Source organism: Parasteatoda tepidariorum, chromosome 12 (genome assembly GCF_982258835.1).
Source record: "Parasteatoda tepidariorum strain Cologne lab strain chromosome 12, Ptep-v5.0, whole genome shotgun sequence".
Classification (NCBI taxonomy): Eukaryota; Metazoa; Arthropoda; class Arachnida; order Araneae; family Theridiidae; genus Parasteatoda; species Parasteatoda tepidariorum.
This window is the reverse complement of record NC_141766.1, coordinates 65,248,665-65,276,648: the sequence shown is the minus strand read 5'-3', so window position 1 is coordinate 65,276,648 and position 27,984 is coordinate 65,248,665. Positions and strand designations below refer to the sequence as shown.

Genomic DNA, 27,984 nt, shown 5'->3' with positions numbered 1-27,984 from the left:
TTAATTTTATTAAAAGCCTTACATTGTTTTTCAGCAATATTTAATTTGTTGATACCCCTTATATCTAGGATTTTTCTTTTTCTAGCGAGTTTGTAAGAGAACAGTTCAAGAAATTAGAAAACTACGTACTGCTGCTGATGTTCGTAGACGATATAACTTATTTCGATCTAAGCAACCAACAGCTCGTTTACGAATGGGGAAAGTTATACTGGAATGGAATGCTCAGCCAATTAGCCAAAAAATTAACAATAAAGAAAGTGGGATTAATGATTTACTTTCTCAAGTCAAATATGCTTCTGGTCTTGATACAGGAACTGTTGATTCAAGAAATTTGGCTAAACCAATAGAAAACACACCAGCTATAGGTCACTTAAATGATCATAATTTAAATAAACCCTTTTTGAGAAACCCTACTGCTCTGCGTTTGGAAAGCTTACCTGTAAACAACTTTATTGCAAATGAAAGTAAATCGCTAGTGAGCTTGCCTCTAAATCAGTCAAATGAATCCTTGCATTCAAATCAATTCCTCATAAATGAAGGTAAATCAGTAAGTGTACAGACAAAGAACACAAAAGTGACAAAGGCGCGCATTTCAAGAAAAATTACTATCTTTCAAAAAAGTGAATATGCTGAGAGTACATCTGAAAATGATGCGAAGAAAAAACACATTTTGAATTTTAAATCCAAACATAAAAAAAGAAGAAAGAAGAAAACAGTCTATTGAATTCTTGCATTCAAATCAATTCATCAATCATCATAAATAAGGATTACTCAGTAAGTGTCAAGAACACAAAAGGCTTGCTTTTCATGGAAAATTGCTATTTTACAAAAAAAGTGAATATGATGCAATCCGAAAATAATGAAAAGAAATGAACAAACATTAAATCCAAAGATAAGAGAAACAAATGTTTTTTTCTGGAATTGATATAGAAAAGGATTACTCTAAGTATCCATTCACATGGTGAGATGGCAGATGATTTTTCAGGAACTAATTTTGTTAATTTAGAACTGTTGTTTAGGGAAAAATTTACATTTCCTTCATTCAGATATTTTACTTATTCATTTTATCGCTCATTTAATTATTATTTGATACACTTAATGATATCTTAAGCACAAAAATATAAGAAAAACAATATGGTTGCACTTTATCGAATTTAAAACTTTCCACATTGAAATGTAACAATGTAAACAACAATGTAAGTTGGACTTCCATTGGGATTTAAAATATTAAAATACTCAAAGATGAAAAAACTACAAAAATATTTGTCATATATTCAATTCGTAAGCTGATACCAGAGCAGGACTACTGACATTTATTGGTACACTCATATAACTGGCACCCTCAGTTTTTACTACTAAAATATTAAATTCTGCGTTAATTAAAAAGTTTTAATTTGCAATTAAAATATGAGTAGTAGTATTACTTTATTTACGTCACACTAAAGCTGCACAATGGGCTACGATCTGGGAAGCATACCTGTAGATGATCCGAAGACACGCCATTACCATTTAGATCCTTTACTAAGGGGATGGCTCCTCCACTTTACAGTAGAACAGTTTAAAAAGGACCGATGCTGAGCACCCTCAGTCCCTTCGCAGACAAATCAAAGTGAACACCTACTCATTCACTGACCGTTATCAGTGATACTTGTCCTTGGTGATCTATTGGGAACCACATCTTATGATCACTGTGAGATGGCATCATCAAGACCTTATTCTAAAAGTTTTCAGCTTTTCATAAATTATTGACATCTCAATAACTTTTTATCCTAAATTTTCTGGGCTAATACTGGATTTTGGAAAAAATATTTTTTTCTCCACTTAACAACTAAGTTATAATTTTTCAAAAATATTTTAATATTCTAATTACTTAATTTTAAATATACTCAATTATCAAAACATTATTTTTTTCCATTTTAAAAATGTGCCATTTTTATTATCAAAATACCATTTAAAAAGTTTGTTAGAGCTAGATAGATGTTAAGAAACCAAAAGAGAAAAAAACTAATAAAAATTAATAAATTTGATAATTAGTCAAATATATATTTTACATAATGTGCATTACACATGATAAATAATAAAGATAACCTAAATTTTGTTTCTCACTGCTATAAAATCCAAATGATATAAAAATCTAAATTAATGTTAAAATACATCTAGTTTATTATTGAATATAAATAAGTAGTTGGCACTTAATTAAAGGGTTCAAGATTATTTTAAATTTTTTTACTTTATTAGCCTTAAAGAGTATCTTTATTACATAATTTCTTTACATGAAATTCTCATTAATATAATAATCCAGAGCTGAATAATTAATATATCCTGCTGAAAGCTTACCCTAAAACTTTTGAAATATTTTAAATTTATTTTTGGAGTCCTTACTACCACATAGAAATTGAAAAACAATCATTATAATATCAACAAACAAAATTCTTCCTTTCTGTAGAAGGATGTTTCACCATATTTCTTCATACATTTTACCATACTAAGATATAACTCAAAGCTTTCTCAAATTCTTGTCACCAGCTTATACAAATGTAAGACTAGGACTCAACATATGTTTGTTTTGAAAACTAACAAAGTATTATTTAAATAAAATATGTCCAGGTCATCCAAAGAATTACAGGTAGTGAAAATTAAAATTTTTACTTCAAAGTTTTTGTTAGACAAATTTCATAAATGACAAAAAGAATACAAAAAAAATATTTTGTTAAATTCTTTTTTACAGGTTGACAGTAAAATATCCACAAGGCTTTAAAAAACTCAAGCTCTTGACAGTTGACCCTGTAATTAAAAAAAGACAATATTTCAAAAAAATATAGCATCTTTTGAGGTAAAATACAGGACAAAAAACTGGGATCACTTAGGAATATCTTATACATTCAACACCATAAAACATTTTAAAAAAATGATGAATACTTAATGTTGTCTTGTTTAGTTGTCACCTTAATAAAAAAATTAAAGGATTTTAAAAACTTACTATCAAATACATATTTTGTTTTAAACTCAAAATTTTTGTTTTACATGATACTTGCTTTGAATGTGAAAAATTATACAACTTTGTTTTTAAGTTCATTTTGTAAAACTTTTGCGATTTGTAAGACCTTTGTTAAGCACTTATTGATGATCTAATAAAGCAAAGTCTAAATGTTCTAATCTCTAATTTTCTTTTCAATCATAACTTGAGCTGAAAAAAGATTTTCGTTGAAGTATTTCAATTCAGGCTCTTCATTTTTTTTGTTGGAATATTTTGTTTCCTCCTGTATTTTTGTCTTACCTGGCAATGGGTTACTTCGCAATACTCGATGATCTCTTTTATATCTTTCCAGGGTTGTTTGATTCAAACTGATTTTTTAAAACAAATCAATTATTTAAATAATTTTTTAAAAAAAAATCATTGCTTTAAAATTTACAATCAGCAAAATCACATTATGTGTGCAGCTGTTAAAACTTGCTATTGAATTCATTTTTTGTAATGGGCTAAAGAAAAAATCTGGACACTTTTGGAACAGTGTTAAATTGCAGTAAAATGGCTTGCTAACATGCAACAAGATACCATTAACCAACAAAATATAATTTCTATGTGTCAATTGCTAAGACAGCTACCATTTTTACAGCAGGATTTTCAGTGAAAGATCTTATAGACTCACCAATGGAAGAAGAAATAGATGAAATGTCAAGATAATAAACTCCAAAACCAAATCTCTTTGAACCTGAAAATAACTTCCAATATAAGCACAAAGTCAACAGCAAATCCTGAAATCAATTTGTCTGACGAAATTAAATTCTGAACACATTCGTAAAATTTGGAAAAGAAAACTTTAACTCAAATCTTTTATTTTGGAATATTGTAACGAGTATTCGAGTCACCGACCTAAACAATGACATGTAAACCATAAAAAAAGAAGCTGTTCAAAATAGATCTGAAAATGATAATTTTAAAAAAGAAATTGAAAGCCTGAAAAGTAAGATCAACAGTATTCAAGCTAAGCAAACTTAGAGATCTTAAGTTTATCTGAGGTCAAAAATGAAGACTTAAACAAAACAGTTGATAAAGTTTTGATCTGTCCAGATGTTAGTAAACCTTATGAAATCAAGTGTAGACAAGTCAAAAGGATCACCATAAATCAATTATTGTCCAGTTTATTAAAAAAATCACAAGGAGACAAATGCATTGTCTCTGCCAAAACAAACACCTGATAACTAGCGACATAAAAAATAAATTTACCAATTCTTGTGCATGTATAAAGAGCACTTGACACCAATTATTAAGAAACTACTTTTTCAAAGTAAGTCTTCAAAAAAGAAAATAACTTAAAGCTTTATTGAAAAAATATTTATATGTAAAAATGAAAATTCTAGAGTGTTTGGTCTTACAAATCGCAAGATACTGATACTGATCTAAGATACTGATCTAAATCAAGTTATTTTTGACTTGTTTTTATTTCATGTCAAACTTACCTTCAGAAATTTCAAACTTTATACACTCTAGGTAATTTAAAAAAAATTCTTTTACCTTGTTCACTTGAATATCCAAAGTTTAAGATTTAACTTTGATGAACAAATTCCCATGTTATCTGACACTTTCAAAAACAAAGTGTTTCTTATTGTATTGTAGGGTATATTGTATTGTAGGGTAGTGTATATATATATTGTAAGTGACTAATCATTGGAGAAGTGATTTGATGCAAGCTTTTCTAAATGAGTAAAAATGAATAGTGTTGAATAATTTTTTTTCAGAGATTCAATAAAAATATTTTATTTCTTTCACTTGGTATCAGGAATGGCAAGTTTCTTCCAGAGTAGGAGGCAGAAATAGGTTTCTTACAACCCAAATGGAAAAAAATGGAAGTCTTTTTATATAAAAAGTATCAAATTTTAAAACAATTTGTTAATTATCCAGTTTAAATAATAGTATTATACAAAACATTTAACACATAGTTATCAATATGAAAAATTAAAAACAATTGGAAAGAAAAATTAATTTCTGAAAAAGTAAAAAATAAAAAAATTTTTCAATGATTTATGTACAGAAATATAATAGAACTTAATTTTATAAATTCAATTAAATTAACAAATCGAGACTACAAATAACATAATAGCATACTAATTTGATAGTTAAATATGAGTATTCAAACTCTAACTAGGGATGTTCCCCAAGTTTTGATAAAAGTGATACTGTAGGAAAAGTCTTGTCCTGGGGAGCAATAATGCTAATGAAACTACCTATCTGCAGTGAATGGTTTTCAAGATAATCACAAATGAAAAAGGGCAAATGCTATTGCAAGTATTCATCTTCAATCCAGGTTCTCCGGTACAATGAAAGCTCACATAGTTTTTTTTAATACTGTGCTTTTTCTGTCACTAGAGGACCACCAGCATAAAAAAGGTTCAAGCAAGAGGTTCTTTCATTGCTGTTTGATTTATTAAGACAATCTACAAGTCCCATTTATACCAAGATAGCTGTTCCTTTCATTTCTTTGTGATAAAAAATGTACTGCTATTTTACACTCTGGGATTCTCCCTTGTTTGGTTTACGAAGATAAATTTTTAAGTAGACTTAAGAATGAAAAAAAAAGAGAAGAATCATTTTTTACAGAAGCATTTGCAATGTGTATAAACATCTTTATTGATAGGACCCAACTCCTTGCCTGATCTTAAGGGACAGAAGAGCTGCATAGACAGGGTCTGTGTGGGAAGTTCCTTAGGCACTAAATAATGATGAAATCAATCAGTAGTAATGCTTAGCAGTTGTCTAGCTCACGTTCCAAGCGTGCTGGTTCAAGGGAGGTGGCACACACTCTTGTGCATGTGAAGACAGCTCAAGTCTGAGGATATTGCAGATGAGTTTTCAAGCCTTAATGTGATCATCAACAAATTCACGGATTGCCAGAGATTCAGCTGTATATTTTGAGGAAACTGAGATGAGGGATCCAGCATTTTAGGAAGCCATTAGTTAAGATTTGTTCATGATAGTGTGGGACATAATTGAAAATGACAGGTTGGATCTATTGATGAAAGTTATATTACTGACGAGTAAAACAGTAACACAGTAGAGGAAAGTCTAAACTTTGAGGACAAAGAACCTCCAAGTGAAACACAAGCTAAAGATCAATACAATAGACAAGCAGTATGTCAGTAAATGCATATGATTTAGTAACAAAAAATAAATTGCGGGCAGCGCAACACCATTGTAAAAAGGCTCTAACCATAAACAATGGAAAGAATATTTAGAAAAAGGAGAAAATTTTACAAGAAAAAAAATAAGAAAAAATATATCATAATTTCTTTTCTATTGCATGCAATTAAAATTCACTATGCATGACAGAGAAGTGAAAAAATGGCTTCTGGATAAAGCATTCAAGATCTGTCTTTGAGATTTCCAAGCAAGTACACAATTTATAATAAATTGCGAAACTGACCAAAGAATTACAGGTCACAAGGTGACATATTTAGTAACACAGAGGAATTTATTTCCTGAGATATCTCTTGTATCTGTAATATGAGTAATTCAAGAAATCTTTAAATTAATGATTGAACAGAATAAATACAGCTTTTCCTGCATCCTTAATACAGATTAAATTGGTTTTTAGTATGAGATTGTATCAAAAAGAACACTAGATATGAAAGGGTCTAAAAAAGTTGCAACATCCATTAATAGTAAAAAAAACACACTCTTATACCACACAAGAGACAATTAGCGCAGATGGCAAGCTTGTAGTTTATTTACTAATTGAGTTACAAGAATCTAAAAGATCATTTGGTCCTAAAGTTACCACAAATTTACAGGATATTTTCTACCAAAACATCCAAATTACATGTTCCAAGTCAGGGAAAAGTTCAAAACCTATAACAAGAAAATACTTGCAGGAATTAAAAGAGTGCATCAGTGATAATAAGGCTATCTTTGTGCTGGGTGGGTAGAGTGGTCAAACAGTTGAAACTTTATGGATTTTGATAAATTGGATTAAATATACAACCTGTTCATCAGGTATGACAAAATACTTTCAGCCATTGAACATCTACTTCTTTCAAGGCTACAAGTACTTGATCAAAGAAAAAATTGAATATTCAACAATACAGCAGCATGAGTGAACAGGTGTCAGAACTAAAAAGGGTATACTTGAAATGCCTAACCTGGTTTTTAATTAAAAAAATTTCTGTCTTTGACAAAATGCACCGGTTTAAGTTTCAGAAGTCCCTGATAAGAAGACAGACCCTATTTTTTGTTCAATGAAACATATGCTTTAAGTTCAGCAATGAAACTTGCACTGCATATGAAACACTCATTCATTATGTGTGCCTGATGTTGGAAATGCTTGTGCTTCAACTATTTTAAATTGTAAGTCACTACCACAGTTAATGGTTTCATCTTATTTTGATTTGCAGTCAATTAATAATTATTAACAATTATAAAATACATTGTGGAAGTGAATTTCCACTCTTTCACTTATGGCAGAACCTGGATGGAAGATTAATTCTATGAGGCAATTGCGCTTTTTTTATTTGTGATTATCTCAAAAAGCATTGACTGTGGACAAGTAGTGTCATTGGCTTTATTACTCCCCAAGACCTTATAATAATGAAAAAGAGACTTTCAGTTTTTGACATTTATTTTAATAACTTAGGGGATAATTTTAGAAGTGTTTAAATCATGCCATTTTTCATACTTATCAATAAATTTTAAAGCATTCAGAGGTTTCAGAGACTGGCAATAAATTATGAACGGAAACAAGTATTTTTGAGCACCTTATGCCATAAAATATTACAGTAAGCTTGTAACTTGCATCGATTACTTCAGTTGCTATTTGCAATGATCACATGAAATTCCATTAACTCAGCTTAAATATTTATGGAGGATGACATTTAGATAAAAACATAATCTCTTTATTTCATGTTTTTTTTGTTTTTTTTTATATAACTTCTAAAAATTTTTGAACTATTTTTAACTAGTAACCAAATTATTATTTTCAAATTTAAAAAAATGCTAGAAATAAGAATTTAAATTAGTTTTCTCATAGTGGGCATGCATAGAAAAATGTTTTCAAGTAAATTTAATAACTTTGTAACAAATCATGTTTGGTAACTAATGAAAAAAAGTTCAATTTCAATATCTTATAAATTTAAAATGTTTTTAACAATTTTCTAAGTAGTTTTTATAAGAAAACTCTAAAAGGGCTTTTATAACATGATATCATTCATATCATTTTGTATCACAAGTCAAAATTTAAAAACAAACAATACCTTTCTTTAATTTTCTTGTTTAACAGTACAAAATAAAATTTGTGAAAAAACCCTTATCATTTAGAGCTTTCTTTTAAAAAGTTTTAAAAAAACTAATTTAAGTATTGGTAAAAACTTTTTAAATTATCAAGATATTCAAATCAAACTTTTTTTTATTATTTACCAAATATGATTCATTAGAAAATCATAAAATTTTTTTCACTCATGTGCACTAAAGTAGAACTAATTTAAATGCTCATATCTTGCATAATTTTTTTAAAATTCAAAAATAATAATTTTGTAATTAATAAAAAATTTCTCCAAAAAATTTGTTTAAATTTATAGATAATTTTTTAAAGGTATAGCAAAAAAACATCAAACAAGATTAATTTTTTATAAAAATGTCCATATCTCTAAGAATATTAAAGCTAAATCAAAAAATTTCAAGTAATAATTGCAAATAGCAAAGTAATCGATGCAAGTTAGAAACTTATTGCAATAATTTATGGCACAGGTTGTTCAAAAACACTTGTTTTCACTCATAATTCCTCAAACCTCTGAAATTAATTGATAAGTATAAGGGAAATCACATGATCTAAACAAGTCTTTAGTTATAATATAATCCTCTAAATGGTTCATGCAAAATTTTAAAAACTAAAAGTGTCTCTTCCTTTATTATATTATAATATTATAGTAAAAAATTAGTTCTTGTCATCTTCTTGCTAAATAATACCTATTTTTGTAGATTTGTATACATTTATATTAATTTGCATAATTGAAGGTTTAAACATCCATAAACTGTCCAAAAAAAAGGTATGCCTATGCAGAGAAAATATGTTTTTGTATCTGACTTCGTAACTTAAAATATCTTCACTGATTAATTAACATATTTAAGATTAAACCCTCAAAATCATTAAGATTGAGTCCTTATGCCTGAAAATCCAACTGCTAGATCAAAAGTTATTCAAAGTGTGCACTGTGCGGATTAATCCAAAGAATTTTATAACAGTGCTCCAAGTTCCTATTAACAATTCTTCCTTAAATTTACGCTTTTCTAATGACATTCGAAGAAATGGTGGAAACAAAAAAATTTTCTGAAATAGTAAAAAAACATGGGAAAAACAGGTTCCTAAAAATGAAGTAAAAGCAATGGTAAGTACTGGTTAAAATATCCCAACCCTGTATATAGATCTCATTTTATTACAATTGACTACTTTAACAATGATCAAACAATTTTTTTTGTTTAAAACAAAATGTAAAAATAGAACTTTAAATGAGATTTTTTTTCTCCTTAGATTAATGATACAACTCGAATCAATTCTTCCATTGATCATGTTTTCTTTTGCAACATCTACTCTTGAAACTGTCATTATTGCTAGATTAATCATAACATCGTAGATTACTACCCCATGATGTGCAAATTAATATTATATCACAATATATCAAGACTGGATAAACAAATTTTTCATAGCTTCAGATTAGTAAATTACAATAAACTTAAAAACGTTTTATGTACTTTAGAGTTTGAAACTTTTCATGCTATGAAAAACAACTTTAGTATCAATTTAAAAGAGTATAATGATAACTGTATAAAGAGAATTTTAAGTATGATTAAATACAATCAAATGCTCCTTAGAACGTATATTTGATATCCCTATCATAATTTATACTGTATTACGTGGATACTTAAATGTGAAATCAGATAAGCTGAGAATGATCATTATCGAAATCCTTTTAAAGAAAATATAAACAGCAATAGGGAAAAAAATCAATCAAATCACTAATAAAAGTAGCAAAACTTCCCTTCTTCCAAAAATTGATAGTAATCAACTAGCAAATATGTCAATACCCATTTTACCACCACATTTTCTCTAGTTAATATGAATCACATAAAGTACTTAACACATAATAAAAAAAAAATTCTTTTCTGCTTTGAAATTGAATTTAGTGAAGTTGTAAAAAATAGTAGTGAATTTAATTAAATAGATAAAAAACAGTAAAAATTCTAGTGAAAAATCACTTGGATACTCTACTTTGTTCATTTAATAACTTACTGATGGATGGCATATTTCCTGATATTTTAACAAAAAAAGAGTGACATAAATGACTTCTATAATTACAGACTAATTTAAGTTTTACAGACTTCATTTAAAATCTTTGACAAACTAATATACAAGAAATTTACTTAAAACACATAAATTTCATATCTAAAATTCAATATGGATTATTTAACGGCCTAAATACCAAAAGTTATTAAAAAAAGCTAAAATTAAAAGATATGTGTGTTGGCAAGACAGCACTTCATTGGGAGACACACTGCCTGCCAACACACAGAAACCTTTCTGCTGTCAGTGGAAAAACCAAAACTAACAGTGCCTCGAGGCCCCATAATGGATAGACAAATAAGAGAAAATCACTATAAGAATTGAAAAGCACAGAAAAATAATGAAGCAGCAAACACAACTTAAAAGTACACATAGTAAGACTTAAAATTGATACTCCCACTTATAAATAAAAAATAGTTACAGTAACAGTTAGAATAACCAAATCAAAATAAAATATAAATTGCCAAATTAATAAGAAAATATTATAAGTAAATCAAGTGCTGACCCTTATTTAAAAATCTTGAAAACTGAAACAAATAGATATTCAATGAGCAAAAATTTTTTTAAAAAAAGGTGTCACCTGTTATGGAAAACAAATCCTAAATTTCACCGCTAGGCCTATTTATGTGGGCTTCAATATCAGCCGAACTATTTGAACATTTTAAAAATATTTTAAATTTAAATATCATAATTATAGTAATTAAAAGGAAAATTATTATTCTCTAAGGTAATCCTACAGCTGAAAGAAAATCTGTCTTATTATTAAAAATAAATTTAAATCGAAGAATTTGACTAATCACAATATTCTTAAAAATCTTAAAATAAAGGTTGGAATTAAAATGTGTTATACTAATTACATTAAATTTAAAATCCTTTCTTTTATCATACAATCCAATGAGAATTTTATTGTTAAGAAGTTTAATATGATCTCAATATTGATCGATATGATCTTAATATTGATAAGAAGTAATAATAAAATCTAAAAAAGTATGCACAATTATCCTCTGAATTAGTTTTGATTAAATTTAGTTCCTTAGGATAAATATCATTAACTAAATCAAAATCATTACAATCAAAAATAATTAAATCATCAATAAATCTAAACCCAATTAATAAAATATGTTGTAAAAATTTATATTCACAATACTGTAAGAAAATATTAGCAAAAGCACTTAAATAACAATTACCCATTGAAATACCTTTGATTTGTCAGTGAAAACAAATACCATTAAAAAGATAATTTTCGAAAATGCTTACATTACATAAATTTATCCAATCCTCTTTATTAATGTCTTCATTAATCAAATAATTATCAAAATTTCTAAACAAATATTCTTTAAATTATTGTGGGGGCATACTCGTGAAAAGATTTTCAAAATCACATGTACGAATATTATTAATATTATTGTAATTTAAATATTTAATGACGTCTTGGTTGTTATTAATTATAAAATGCTTATCATTTAAAATAGTGTTTAATTAATTGAAAAATCTTTTACCAAAAACAGAATTATAACAGCCAGTACTGCAAGTTACAAATTTAAATTTAACTGGTGTTTTGTGGAACTTAATTGTAGGAAATAAATGAGGGTAATTAAAACTATTGATTTTTAATCCTATTTTCTTGGAAAAAGCTGAAATATTATTATCAATTTCTTTTTTAGAATTATTAATTTTGACAAAAGTATTATTGTTTTAATCTTTACTCATTAAATGTTTAAAAAAAGTTTTGCAAATAAAGCAAAAAATCATTAGAGGCTTTATCAACAACACAAATAACAAAATTATATCTAAATTCCTTAATATATTGAATAATATCAGAATTCAAATAAAAACCCTTATATTTGATATTATTGCTCAAAAAATTCAATTTGAAATTATACAATACATAAAATTTAAATTCACTAAATCCCTCTACAGGCCAATTAAATTTTCTTGAGCATTTTGCAATAATACAATCTCCTTACTGGTTGAAGCAAGAATAAAATTTAAGTGATATTTTTTCTCAGTCTAAACTTAGTCCCATGAGAAATCTTAAATTTTTATTATTAACTAGGTTAAGGTCACCAGTGACAATATGATTAAAATCATTAACAAAATCTTCAAAATGCTCTTGCTCACTCAAACAAATATCCTCTAAATCTTTTAAATTTTTACAATAGAAATTATAATTAGAAATTCTTTTCTTTAAAGTCTTACAATATCTAAAACAAACTGAAACCCCCATCTTCTCTTCAATCGGGAAATATTCAGAAAGTTTGTTAACAGTCATAGGTAGTAAACCCCTTTAAAAATCTTTATCAAGAAAATTAATAACACAAAATTATTTTTTAATTTTTGAAATATACAATAAATCAAAATTTTTGATTGCAAGTTTAAACTTAATAAGATCTAAAACAATATATTTAAATTCAGGGGTAGAAAACTTTACAATTTTTAATTGTTCTTTAATCATCCATTTTAACACTGAATTTTTAATACCAAAAATGAAACTCCTAATCTTTTTAATGTTAAATTCAGTGTCATCAAATAAATAGCAAGTTTTGAAAAGTATCAAATTAAATTTAGTTTTACCTTTACGTTTATCCCTGCATCCTCTCAGTTTACATGAAAAATTATTATTAAAAAGTATAAATTTATTATAAATGCATACACTATTAAAATCTAGGTTACCTTCTCTATTTGATTTACTATTAAGCCCATAGGGGTTTAAAGTTTTTAATTTACAAATAAAAATATTTTCATAATCTAATCTTAAATTTAAATCCTTAATATATTTAAGAAAAAGAATATTAAATTATTCATTTATAATTTTTATTTTTAATTATCACAATTTAAAATATCCATATGATTAAGTTTAAAATATTATATTATATATATATATATATATGAATTTGAACAAACAAAAAAGCAATATGCATTTTTTCTATTAACTCAAGTTTTGTGTATGAGAAAGTATGTGACAAATTTTCAGTCAGCATGCTGATTTATTACTGTGTCATGCAGTATTAGTTTTTTTTAAAAGAAAAAAAATTGCTTGATTGAAAATAATATTAGTAATCATTGATGGAGTTACAAGTGAAAGAAACTTACTTTTAGGAGTGTATTCCAAACCAATAAAATCAGAATATCCATTTAGAAGCTCAAATACCTTTTGATAATCAATTCTACCCTTAGCTGATGGTTCATCTCTGTCAGGAGCTTGAGAAACCTGCACATGACCTAAAATATATTATCAATACCTATCAAGCACTTTCTACAAAAAAAATGTATTCAAGTCTAGTACTTCAGGTAGCTCCCTATTGGGCTTACAAAAAAAAACTCCTTAATACATGCAGACCTTAAAACATATTAAAAATGAGGGTTGTATAATCTGATATTACTGAGACTCAGCAAAATAATTTTAATTTGCTGAGTCCAGGTTAATACCAGGTATCGGCAGGCAACACTCATTTAAGTTCGACACAACCACATTTAGATTTATAGTAACCTTAATAGTATTTCTAAAAATAATTGTAGCTTTAGAATTCCATGTTCATAGTAATCAAGCTAAAATAACCATTTTAAGGGGAATATAATTTTATTCTTGTGCAGAATTTCTATTCAGGGAGACCTTAATAAAGTGGACACCTTTGAGACAGTGAAATATGTTAGTGAACCATAGGTGTCCGCTTAGGAAAAGGATATGAAATTTCAGAAAACTATTTTTGCTAAATTAATATCATAGTTAAATTAATACAAAATTACAAATAGGGAATTCAATTGATATTTATTTTAAGTTAATAAATTCTTAATGAATAAAATTTAAAGGTAACTGTAGAAAAATATGATAACTGTCTTACCCAAAGATTACTGTTGTATTCTAAAAATAAATTTGCTTTCTACAAATAATTAAATGCAATAATATGCTATTATTTAGGTTTGTTTGTTTGAATTGCTTAGAAGTAGCTAATTTTACACCAAACAATAGTTGCAAACGAAGCAAAAATATTTTTTTACAAATGACACATTAATTAATCTAATTGTATTTATTCTAATTGACACACTAATATTCTAGTTTAGCCATCATGAAAGATTAATTTATTAGCAAATAAACTAAACTAAACTCAGTGGCGCGACAGCACGTAGAGGGCCAAGGCCTACTGTGCCCATCTCAGTTTTCTTAACCTTGGGCTCTGGGGTGCAGGAGCAGATGTTCCGGTCAGGTGGTCAGTAGAATGCGGAACCCCCAGTGTTTAGTTCCCAAGCATGCTTGCACTCATTTATCGACCCACTGAAGGGATGAAAGGCTGAGTCAAACTTGCCCAGCCCGAGGATCGAACCAGGGATCTGTGGCACGACAGTGCTACCGCTCACCCACCAGGCGTCATTTGCAAATAAAAGCAAGTGTTAAAATGGAGTCAAAGGAGCAAATTTTTAACAGTAATAATAGTTTTTTTAACATAGTTTTTATGTAAAAACCAAAAACTTATTTATTTTAACATAGCTTAACAAAAAACTCTTGCTAACATTTTTAGTATAAGTTCATTTGAATTAGTTTATATTGAAAAAAAGTATGTATTAATAAATTTGGTCATCGATAATGTTAAGCTTAATTTTTCACAAGACAGCATGTTTCTGATTCATTAGTTCAATTAATTAAATTTACAACCAGTTGAGATATAGTTTTCGTACCAACAGGCATACTATGAATGGATTTTATGATTTTTTTTTCTGTATAATGCAACTACACACACAGGAGAAAATTTTCATGATAGCTAACTTGTCCCAGGCTTGTTTTGATCATGAAGTGACTTTACTTTTTGGGCATTTAAAAGCGCTAGGATACTGAGAAAAAGTTGTAACTTTAAGGACAGCAAAACCACTTTGAGAATCTTCTGTTCAACAATGGAAATAAGATAAATTTTCTCACCAAGTATTCAATACTTTAAGAGATGGTTTACTGAAGTAAATTCCATTGCACATAAATTAGATTCATAGTTATCAAGTGATTACAAATTAAACCCTCATAGTTAAAACATATTTTATTTGATATACCGAAATTTTATTAAAATATCCTAAGTTTATTTGAAGATGCATTAACAAATGTTACTGAAAACTTAAGTAAAACAATTGAAAAATAAATGAATTATAAATTCCTCCTTTCTTTCAAGGCACTACAGCCAATGTTATCTCAAGTAGTTTTTTACCCCTGGTTCTTTTCGTAGTAAGGTTCTTCCAGTTTCCCTTATTTATTACATTAAAATCCTTCTCCACAGAATCAAGCCACATAATAGGTGGTCTTCCTCATTTTCCGCTTATACGGAATTAGTAAAAGAGGGCTTTATTTACTGAGTTTGTCTCATTAGATTGGAATAGATGTCCGAGCCATCATAGTCTATTGTATTTTATGAATTTAGAAATATCAGGCTGCTGGTACTTTTCGTAAATTTCAAAGTTAAACACGGATCTGAAATTGTTATTCTCATAGACTGCACCAAACATTTTCCTTAAGATTTTTCATCTGAAGGTCAACAATTTGTGTTTATGAGATATCAAGCTCTTTATTAGCAAATGTTCCATCTGTGTAGAAAAATTTTACGCTAATCATTTTACATCCCAACAATCATCCATAATTCCTTTTAGAAACTTTTTTTTTAAAATTGAGTTCAAAAAATCTAAAAACAAAAAACATGCTTTTATTTATATAGGCATACTTTAAATTTTCTTAGACTATATCCTGTAAAATACTTGTTCAATAGAAGATTATACTATTTGATAGAAATAATCTGATTATATTATTTGAATAAATGTTATTAGACCTGACGGGGTATTAAATCCAAATTTTACCAGATAAATAAAATTTTTACTGGATACCCAGAACCATCTAGGTAAAAGATTCAGTTTACACCGGGTACCGAGACCTGGAAAAATTACAGAGCCAGGTACATCTCTAGCAAAAATTAATTATAAAAATTTGAAAACTTTTTTTAAAATCTATGTTAATAAAAAAATTCATTATTTTGGTTATATAGTTTATTTGAAATAAAAATAATTTTTTCATGTTACGCATTTAAACATTATATCAAATGAAATGTGTTTCTCTATGAAAGAAGCCTCATATATTTCATACAGTAATGCAGGACTGCGAACTACACTACCGTTTTGCAAAATAGTTTTTAGAGTGATAGACAGTTAAAATATAAATCTATCAGAATTTCAGGTAATTTTGCCAACATTATATATGCATCGATATGAGAGAGCTGGAAGAAAGTGACATTTCATGTAAACTTTTGAATCATTTGCATGTAGCAGTGTGGAAAAAAAGTCAAAATCACATTTTAAAAAAATAACTAAATGTAAAAAAAAACATATAAAAAATACATTAAAATATAAACTAAACTACCATTTAAAGAAATTTTCTCAAAATGCATTGAAAGTTTGCATCCCTCTATCAATTCAACACAGAATTCTGCATTTCTTTTAGCATAGTAGTCTAATATTTAAATGTACGCATGAGTAGCACAGAAGTTACATTCATTAAGAAAAGGTGCAAAACATGCATTTAGAATTCGTACTAATTTGAAAACGTGTTAAAAAAAATGAATTATTAGATTATCTATCAAAAGTGAAACTTCACTCCAATTATTGAATTAATATATAAAGTTCTAAATTAGTTCACCCTATTTATCTTTTTCTATGTAACTTATCATGAGCTTCTTAGAATGAAACTCCATATGGGAATGACGTCACACCAAGTGGGAATTTCTTTTTCGGTACCACAAACCCCATGGAAACTATTTCTTAGCAAGAAACTCAACTATTTTTTTCCATAACTCTCAAGTGCCCAGAATTCTCATTTCTAACTGAAATGATGATTGATGTTTAAATACAACATGATCCTGGTTAATTTGTTAACTTTTAATAGAGCATAAAGAACAAAACAAGTAGAAAAAATTCCGAAAAGAAAGGCAAGACCCAAGTGATTTTTAACACTTGGAATATGCATATATGAATGAGATATATTTTGTTTAATTTCTTCTTTGTGCGCGAATAAAAAAATATTTTTAGAGTTAACTGAGAAAGTACAGCCTAAGAAAGATATATTCTTTTTTCTGGAAAAATTGTTTATGTTTTTATAACAAGGTCAATGCTTCTGTTTAAAGTCTCAAACAAAGAACAGGTCTATATGATTCATAAATATTTGATTTTAGTAAAAGTATCTTTTAAGAATGAAGTTCATTATTTTACCCTTAGATTTAAATAACCAGAAACAGAGCCAGTACATATAATTGAAAAATACAAGCAAAAATATCAAGAAAAAAATTGAAATTTAATAAAAGAATCAATTAAAAGTTTGAAGCCATAGAATAAAATTGATACATACCAGCATAAGGATAAAATTTACTCATTAGATTAAGTGTGTCTTTATGCAACATTTCCAAATGGAATACATCCTAAAATAAATAAATAATTTTCTCCAGAAACCATATAATAATTAATTACAACAAAATCATAAATATCAAAAGTAATTGAAGCAAAACTACATCTGATGGTAAAAATTTTTAAATTAAGGAGGTTCATCAGTTTGATCTTCATTTTCATCAATTAACTAGAAAAGATGCGATTTTTTTAAAACTAATAGAACTATCTACAATATTTTTATATTATGACGAATTAATTCTTCCTGTCAAATACATATATTTTTTAAAAAAATGAGCTGAATTTAATTTTAATACTCTCAATAATTAGTCTAGCTATGTAGTGTATATTAAATCATTCAATTCTGTGTTCTTGCAATTTTAATTTGATATTAAGATAACAATAAGAGACATCAAATTTGAAACAGAAATTTTCAATTGAAGAGATTAGTGAAAGAACATGATTAGTACCAATTTACTGAGCTAGATAAAAATCAGCTTTAAAATTAACAGTTTTAAATGTTTAATATATGGAAGCCATTTTTTAATGAAGCCATTGGTTTTTTTTTAAGGATAATTTGTTATAATTAACAATGGTTTAGTTATTTTTGAAGCCACATATTATATCATTTGAGTTGTATTGTTAATTTTTATTTGTACAAGCATAATTCTTGTATTACCTAAAAATAATTTTTCAAAATGATCTTGAGAAAAACATAATATAAAGTTTTTCATAATCAAAAACTATTTCATACTAAAGGCATTAATATTTTACCAAGTAACGAATTTTTCCACCGTTAAGATTTTTCACTTATTTTTAATTCTTCACAGGAAGGTGAGGAGTCTAATAAGAGTTGGATTGCATTTTAAGTCATAAAGCCTTAAAATACGTCTAATATACCCCATCGAAATCAAAGGTTAATATAAAACAGTATTTGGAGCTAATGTGAAATAACAGAAAATTAATATGAGATCAGGAATCATATATATTGTGATATTTTCAATTATATCCCTTATTTTTTATTAGAAGAGTTAAACTTTTAGTTGATAAATATTTTTAGAGATAAAATAAATATTAGAACAAGAAAGAATGACCAAAATTGATGAGAAACAATTGACACTTAAAAAATTTATTTCACAAAATTAGATTTTTTAAAAATAGATTTTGCTCACGACCAACTCTTCGAAATGATGTTTCATCGTCACTTTGCATCGTTTGTTTTCCCCTTCTTCTTTTTTCAAAGAATGGCAATCAAAATCTAATTTTAATCTCTTAAAACTAATTTTTCAAAATTGCATCACAGAACTTTTATTGTACCCATGTAACAAAAATACCCGTACAATATTTTAATGATATCACTCAAATACTGCAACATCTGTTTGATATCATTGTGATATTGTCTGTGTATTTTTGTTACTTTGGGTTATAATTTTTACTCTAATCAATTCTACTTGCCTCAACTTTGAAATGATGCTTCACACTTAGCATCTGAGATTTTAACTTTCATTGAAAATGATAGTCAGAAATAGCATTAATTTACAATAAGCAATAAAACACATAGTATTTGTGAACAGTGCAAAAAAAATCGAACAAAATAGCCTGAATAACTTTTAATGTTATGGTCGAATCTTCATGTACTAAAACTGAATTTGCTATGCTATGCTGAATTTGATAATGCTTTAAAGGTATGACCTCAAATATGCTAATTAATCCATTAACTTGCTAACAATTTCCCTCCATTCACAACACAATAGCAACTGGGATCTCATTCAGTGTATTCTTATTGAAGAGGCATAATTTACCTTTGTTACTTAAAGAATAGTAGTTGCTAAAAATTGGTGAATGCTTAGAAGAAAATAGTATTACATTTCTAGTGGTTTGTAAACAGCAGCTCGCTGCATAAGCCAATGGGTTAATAAGTGCAGAAGATATTTTAGGTTACAAAATCAGACACAAAAACATACTTTCTCTGAATAAACATACCTATTTTCAATAAATTTGGATTATACCTTTGAAATATAGGGGGTTGATGCGATCTGGAAAATATGTTCCCAATAGTTATGGTCACAGGAGAGCAATCCAAAGTTTATACTACATAATGTAAATTTAACTTTTTGCCAATTTTGACATATTTCAAAAAATTTTTAAGTGAATAAAAAAATTTTTTTTACACAATTATAAAATTCGTTAGTCCGAAGATAAATCTATGGAAAAAAAATTTAATTATTACTTTTTATTATATTATTTAATAATAATCCAAACATTTTTGAATTATAATGTATTCAAATTTTCACATCATTTCAAAAAATGTAATTTTATAAAATAAAATACAACATTGGAATAAAATGGGTTAAATAGTTCCTAAGATATTGAATTATAAATATAAGACTCATCAAGAACTATCGTATCAGTTTTGTTCAAATTTTGTTTCTTTTAATCTTAATTACAGTCTTTAAAATTATGCAAAGATTTATATACCTTACAAATAAAAAGTTTGACTATTATTAAATGAAACAAAAAAACTAAATAATTATTAAAAATGATTTTCTTGCATTGAATTATGTTTGGATAAACAAACTTTATAATTGTGTGCACAAATGTTTCGATTAGCTTAAAAAAATTCTCAAGATATGGTGAAATACGTAAAAAGTAAAATTAATATTAAGGGGTCCAAATTTTGGATCACTCTCCTGACCAAGCTATTGGGACCATATTTCTCGAAGTTTATATCTGAAGTTACCCTCTAATCCATATCTGACAAAAAAAAAATTAGTTTATTCAGAGAAAATAAATTTTTGTGTCTGATTTTGAGATTTAAAAAAAAATCTGCATTAAATAATTAGCATATATGAAGTCTTCCCATTAAACCATTAAGACTGAGTGCTAGTACATGAATATCTATTCACTAGATCAAATGTTTTTAGGGAGTCCTACTTTTTTCGCGCTGTACTTGTAACAGACAAAATAGATTTTAAATTCAGAAAAAGGTATAATGATTATAATAACTTTTAAAGAGAATGAATAAAAATCATCAATGTACTCATACGAAACTTTGAAGATGGATGGCGGATTGGATCATTCTCTGATTATTTAGACTTATAAGAGATTTTTGTTGGTTTGGTGGAATGTTAAATTTTCTAGAATCAGAGAATATTTTAGGGATTGCGTGGCTAAGTCAGAAATGGTAGAAAAATGTATTTAAAAACTTGGAAAACTATTGAAGGCACCCACTATGCCTAGGATGAAAATTGCCTCATTTAAAACTTTGGAACAGTAAAACAACATTCTATTATGTACTAAAACTTAAAAAAAATTTAATGTTTTCAAATGTTGCTCAAGTTCTTTCACTGAAATCTACAATTGTTATGACATTAAGTCAAAAATGCATATTACCAATAATAGTTTTAAATGATCACTTCCAACTTCCTTTATATACTCAATAGCTAAAATAATAAGAATAAAGCTTAGTCAAAGTCAATAATAATAGCAACAACATTAATGAAAAGCATAACTTACCATCATCAAAACTATCTAAAAAATAATTAGGTTTAATCTCAGGACACAGTGGTTCAATCACACCAATAAGATTTTCCTATAATATATAAAATAGAAAATGAAGGGAAAACCCTTACATATGAAATTTTTAAAAAAGCAAAAGAGAAAAAAAAGAATTTAAAAAAAATAATAATAATGTTACATAAATATTAATCACAGAACAAACAGAGCAGAATTTATATTTTATGCAGATTTTCACATAAAACTATTGTGTTAAAAGTATTAACTGTTCATGATTGAGCAACACAGCTTTGGTGTTTGAAAAAAAAACCAAAATCTAGATTAACTTCATGAGTGAAAAGTTAGTTTAAACTACATTGTATTCAAAATTAAGTAAGTGTTTAAATTTGGTCCATTTTCTCTAGTACTACTGGAAAGATTTACATCAACTTATCAGATTTTTTAATAGATAATTCTTGTGAAAATCAATTTTAAGTAAGTTTGTGAAGCAAAGAAAAATCAAAGTCAAGTGTTATCTCTAATTTATATATATATATATATATATATATATATATATATATATATATATATATATATATATATATATATATATATATATATATATATATGTAACATAAAAAGCTTCAATTAATCTTTTTATGTTAGTTTCTTCGTTATAAGACAACTCCTAATTTATTACTACTTAATTCTTCGAATCGAAGCACTTTATGATACTTTTAAGAAACCACATCCTGTTTCTAAATCTATTTTTATATATATAATACAAAAATTACAAATACTTTTGTATTAATAACAACATTAAAACTCTTTCATTTTCATTCAATGTCTTTGGTAAAGAATAGGTGTAGAAATTCTATTTTGGGACTTCAAGGATGAAAACATACCATTGAATTATAATTAGATTTATATTTCAAAGGAGGAGTTATTTTTAGAATCTTGTCACTCTTTCACTTCCATATTAGGAAGCATTAAATGACTTTCCATAACGTGTAGAGTTACAAGGTATGTACGACTTGAGCATGTTTACATTATTCTGTGTTAGTATTTAATACAGGAACGATTGTTTTCGCATGTCTCTTGCTGAATAATGTGTTCCATAAAAGATCTGCCGGAACCATCCGGAGTTTTATCCACACCCCCACTCTTGTGGAGTGGGGATGTGAACTGTTATAACCACCAGCCTACCTTTGAATAAACCTTTTGAGAACGTATATGGTTTACGACTGAATCATTCAAGCTGAATACAAAAATGATAACAAGGATGTAGCCCTGTTATTATAAGACAGTAGGATAGTTGCTTGCGGTGGAAACTTATGCAGTTCTTTAGAGGCCTTCTTTGTCTTTTTGAAATTTAAAATCGACTTTTCGTTTAATATTTTATGACATCTTTTAATTTCACAACACAAATATACTTGAGATTACTTTTTTCCCCAAAAAAAGATAGCTATAATATTACTTTAAAATTGATGATATTACTCCTATTGCTGATTTTTGATATAATTTTTTTTACAAAATTAGTATTAGGATAAAAGTTTTGAATTGGACCCTGATAGTAATCAAGCAATTTTTAAATTTTTTTTTCTTAAAAGGTTAAAACATTTTTCTTTAATATTCAATATCTATTGCATGAATTGTTTCTTGGCATCTATGCAATAGACTACTTCCTCATTCTCAGATCTCTAAAGAATTTTTAGAAAAATGTGATAAATAATTTTAAAAATATATAAGCTCATCTAAATTTTATTTTTTATTGGCTACCCTTAAATTAAAGTTGAAGAAATAAAGAGCTATGAAATGGTAGTAGATAAACTATAAAAATGCAACAAAAAAGTTTGATATACAAAAAAATTATATAACATTTACAAAATAAATAAATAAATAAAATAAAAATAAATAAATTGATGGATATTTTTCATTAAGTTAAAGGCAGGGTTTAATAGCTTTTGTGGTATTTTGGAAAAATTATGAAGTGAAAACGTGAGCTTATTTATTTCCTATTAAAATGTTAATCAAGATGTTAGGCATAAAAGCATATATCATATGTGCTTATGATGAAGTTATAGTAAGCCTGAAATATTTAGAATTTTTTACAGTAAGCAAATACAATGTTATTAAAATTAGTTTAAAATAAAAAGTTTACTGATAAATCAAATATTTTTCTTGATGTTGGAAAAACCTTAAAGAAAATAATCTTAATACAAACTTCATTTAGATAATTCTGTCTCTTACTTTTTCCAACAATAATGCAGATCTTTTTAAATTTTCAATATATGTTTTCCGTAATTCATTTTTATCAGATCCATCCTTTAATCCAGCTAAAATATGAACTCTAAAATGGAGAAAAATAAATAGAAATCTTTAATCAAAAACATTTAAGGAATTGAGATTATAGTTCAAACATTACAAATTTGAAGATGAAAACAAAAATTACATAAGCTGAAATAAGTAAATTAATAATACAGTTAGTTAATGTAGAATATGCCAATTAATATATCCTAACAATTAAGTAATCTGTTAATGCGGGAGCATAAATATTGCAGTGATGAATAAAGCGACTTTACGAAAAAATGGTGTACAGTACGCAAAATAAAAAACGGAGCACCTTGATAAATTTTTGATCAAATGATGGGATCTTTAAGCGTGAAATAAGCATTTAGATGTGTGTTGTCGAACTTTGGGTCTAACTAATTAGAATTGTCACTGTATATAAATGGATTTCTACAAAAAAATCTTTCATGCTGTAAAAGATATATATGTCTTCAATAAAACTTTTATTTGCATTGCAGATTTCAAATGTTTCTTTAAATATTTTTTTCACAATAAATTTTTAAACGTAGATTTATTAGATATGAAAGTTTTATTAATAAACATTCAGTTAGACAGGTGCATATAATATAAACACAAATATAAAATGAGTAGATATATATGGTGAAGGATGATTCAGGGTGTCAATTTATATGTTGAGGTGTATTTTCAGTGATGATGGAATATTCAGGTGGTGAGGAGTAATTGGAGATATTGACAAACTGAAGATTAATGCAGAAATCAGGGAATGATGAAAATAATAGTTGAGCTGGATTAGAATTAATAAAAAGCTTTTATTTAGTAGTATATTTGCAGAGCTCGAGTTACAAAATATAAAAATCATTCATACAAATTTCAGTTGAATCAATTTTGCATAATAATATTAAAATAGGTCAGGCCATGGGAGACAAATCCCCACGACCTGCCTAATCAAAAGCCAAATTAAAAAGTACATGTAATTCCAATCGGACACAGGAGCATGGGTAGGAGATCCAAAATTGGCGATCTATTAAAATATTACATTGCCAAAACAAAGCCAACCAGCATATCAATATGGGTTTAAAAGAATACCTTGGCGATCACGAGTCGCCAACAAATTTATGAGAATTATTGCAACCATGCAACTGAAACATTTAGCCGTTGGAAATTTAGCATAAAAAGTTATAAATAGATTTTTGTTTTCGATTAAAGGCGACAGTGAATATATAAGTCTGCATTAGTAATGAAATAAAAAAAGTATCCGTTACATTAATCTAGAAGAGAAGAAATAAATATTTTATGTTTGTTTTAAAAAGATTAAGTTTGTGATTTATTTTAAATATAATTCTATTAATAAAAAATCAGCTTAAGTAATGAAAGATATTTTAAAAGATAGAAAATAAATATGTGTATGCCAATTGTGGCATCACAATATATATCACATCTTTTTAACATTGTAATAAGAAACTTACTTTCGGCAACCCACACTTTTTGCAAACTCAATAGCTTTGGAAAGAGACTCCTGAAATTCTACCTCTTTTCCAGGTAGACATGCATATCCGAAATAATTGTTATTGCTTGTATTATTACTTTTTATGTCTTAAAGAAAAGTAAAAAAGAACAGAATTAGACAAAGATGAGGCAAGGTTCTAGATAAAATAGTAAAATCACTTGTTTAAAACCCCCTTTGTCTAAAACTATTATAAACAATTCTAAACCTTTCTATTCACTATTCTAGAGATTCCATCTTGCAATGATTCAAGAAATTAGCCTATCTGGTAAAATTTAAGCTTTAGACTGGTTACGATTTTTCTTTACAACAGTTAACGCTTGATAACGAGCCCAGTTGTTCAAACAAAAACAGATTTCACATCAAATGTGTACAAAAATACCAAAAGTATTTTCTTATAAAAAATATTAGAGTTTATACAAAAGAATGAAATATATTTTAATACATTATAGGCAAAATAACTCGAAAATATGCCACACAAGGGATAACTCACACTTCCCCCAAAAAATAAAGATTTCAATTGAGAAAAATATGATAGATAAATTTAATATATTCTTTGAAAAGAAATTTACATGATCGTAATTTCCTTAAATCCACTGCATGCCAATTTATGCATGACTTTACATTATCACTTTTGATTATCAATGTGAAGTAATCCATATTATTTTGACTACAGATTACAATGGGCAGTGCAAGTGAGGAAATTTGCACCTGACCAACAACTTTTATTATTTTTAACAGATTAGAGATATATTGGATGAAAGATGCCTTCAGAAAAATACTTAATATTCAATAAAAAAAAAAACAATAAACAAGTATAAATGTCAAATTAAAAATCAGTTGTAATTTTTTCAGTGGCCATTTAATTTCTTTAGTTGCCACATGACGACCGTTAATCTTGCCCATTATGATAGAAACATTTCAGCAATCTCAGGTATCAATGCACTTATTATCAGGCACATGAATTACTTCTCTCTCTGCATTATATATGTAAATACATAAATCCACATTAATATACAAATTTCTTTTTTTTGCCTAGGTATGACGGGGATTTCAATAATCCCGGTCGTACCTAGAGTTGAGCTAGCCCAGAAAACTACTACTATTTTATTTTCAATTTAGAGATTGGTGCAAATATTTTAACTGTTACTTTCTATTTTAATTTTCAACGTAAACAAGCTCTGGGCACCATTTCTTAACATTAAAAACAATTCAATTTGATTTTTAAGCTAACAAATTTTTGTGAAGCAGAATTGAACATGAAAGAACTTTATTTTAAGAAACAAAAATAAAAATATTTCGAATTGCTTTAATGGAGAGAAAAATTAAAGATGCTACAATAAGCCTCTTTACTTATTTATACTTTCGTTTCCTTATTTCCTTTATAATAAAATTAAAATAAGGGAAATAAGGAAACGAAAGTATAAATTTAGATAATTTCAAACGATTTGATAATTGTTGATCGAAAAACATCATTTATTTTGAACTGTTGATGTGAATGATTAGTTTTCCACCCTCTCTCCCCAGGTGACCAGTGAAATATTTTTAGCTTTACAACTGTGAAATTAATTAGAAAAGAACTGCTGACCTGGAGGTGAATTAATAAGAACCATATCAAGCCCATTTTTCTTTGCCAGTAAATTTTCAATATCAATATCATACAGGTTTTGAGCCTCAAACGCAGTGAATCCGAAACGGCGACACATATCTAAGCGATTTAAAACATCAACTTCGTGGAACATAGTACTAATATTTGCAGCAAATTTTAGGACAAGGTTGCTCATAATTAATTTTGAATCCATTTAAATTTCAGTATAACTTTGAAAAAGTTAATTAGTTATAACACTTTTATATTGTTTCTATTTCAGTTCTGTTATCACTACGAGCTGGTGTTTTATCACTACGAATGTTGATTATAGCGTCAAATTATAGAATAGTACGACGAGACCTTTGCTTACGCTTATAGCTTTCTACTTTTATTAACGAGGATTATGGTTGAGACCAGCCAAACCGCACTAATGCCGGACTTTATATCAACCTACTCAAACGAATTCTACCGCTAAGCTAAGACGATAGAATTTTGAAGAAAGCGGAAATGGTGGAAAAGTTTGAGCAGGATCGATGAAATAAAATTACAAAGAAGTATATATATTTTCTTGCAAAGAGATCGACAAGTATATCTACTATGTTCTTGTCATTAAAAGTTATGGCTTAGATATAAGTGTTGAATTAATTGCCAAAATAATATCTGTCCTTAATTTATGTAGCATTACTGTCAGATCGTTATATTAAAAGTAATCTCTTTTTTTTTTTTTTGTTTATGCTCCAAATTATTTATTTGTTTACTTTCTGATCAGGCTAATGATTAATTACAAGATATATGAAGAATTTGAATGTACTTTTATTTTATTACTTTATAAAATTTTAGTTGCTTAACATTTATTAAAAATTTTAAATATTATGTTTACATTTCTTATCATTTATGAGATACTGCTTAGAAAAAATTACAACTATAAAAGATATTTTTAAAATTAGTATTATAGTTTAGAAAAATAAGAAGTGACTAGCATAAAATTTCAATAGTTGAAGAGAGGAAGCGTATATTGTATTAAATATATAACAATTGCAACATAAATTGTGTTTCGGTATCGGGTCGAACTGGCCATAGACCTGAAAATGCGATTGCCCCCTAGATCTAGATAAAATGGTGGGCCTTCCTTGCAGGTGTGCCCTAGAAACCTAATTAGGGGCCGTTCAAAAAGTACGTACATCCCGAAGGGGTGGAGGGGATTTGCTATTTTGTACGGTTTTGTATGATGGGGAGGGGGGGGGGGAGGTATTATAAAAAGTACGTACATAAAGTTGGGTGTTATTGTTTAAATAATTTAAATTAATAAATTATATTAAATAAATATTTAATTTTATTTAAAACGTAATTATTTTAAT

General features: G+C 27.3%; 2 protein-coding genes across 5 annotated transcripts in view; one reads left to right on the top strand and one right to left on the bottom strand.

The window, feature by feature from the left end:
* iav (transient receptor potential cation channel subfamily V iav) overlaps positions 1–3,156 on the top strand; it is an 81,637-nt gene extending 78,481 nt beyond the window's left edge. For all 4 annotated transcript variants that reach the window (XM_087155865.1, XM_087155868.1, XM_087155866.1 and 1 more), the window contains one exon: positions 86–3,156. In XM_087155865.1, the coding sequence (XP_087011991.1) occupies positions 86–724 (639 nt within the window). In that variant the 3' untranslated portion in view covers positions 725–3,156. The remainder of the gene's footprint in view (positions 1–85) is intronic.
* Gip (hydroxypyruvate isomerase-like protein Gip) lies at positions 2,631–26,968 on the bottom strand. Its single transcript, XM_016052459.3, has 8 exons — positions 26,627–26,968; positions 25,001–25,127; positions 23,475–23,574; positions 21,246–21,321; positions 21,123–21,172; positions 17,695–17,764; positions 13,422–13,550; positions 2,631–2,784 (listed from the first exon to the last, which is right to left on the bottom strand). Exons 1-8 carry the CDS (start codon positions 26,838–26,840, stop codon positions 2,723–2,725), a joined length of 828 nt encoding a protein of 275 aa, XP_015907945.1. The 5' UTR covers positions 26,841–26,968; the 3' UTR covers positions 2,631–2,722.
* Positions 26,969–27,984: the final 1,016 nt, after the last annotated feature.

Bases quoted from the DNA above. Each gene is read 5' to 3' on its own strand.
- Gip (XM_016052459.3), bottom strand. From the start codon at position 26,840: ATGGATTCAAAATTAATTATGAGCAACCTTGTCCTAAAATTTGCTGCA. The intron at 23,575-25,000 runs GTAAGTTTCTTA...TCTCCATTTTAG, and splicing joins AAAAGTGTGGGTTGCCGAAA to AGTTCATATTTTAGCTGGAT. The intron at 21,173-21,245 runs GTAAGTTATGCT...TTATTATTTTAG, and splicing joins TTTAGATAGTTTTGATGATG to CTATTGAGTATATAAAGGAA.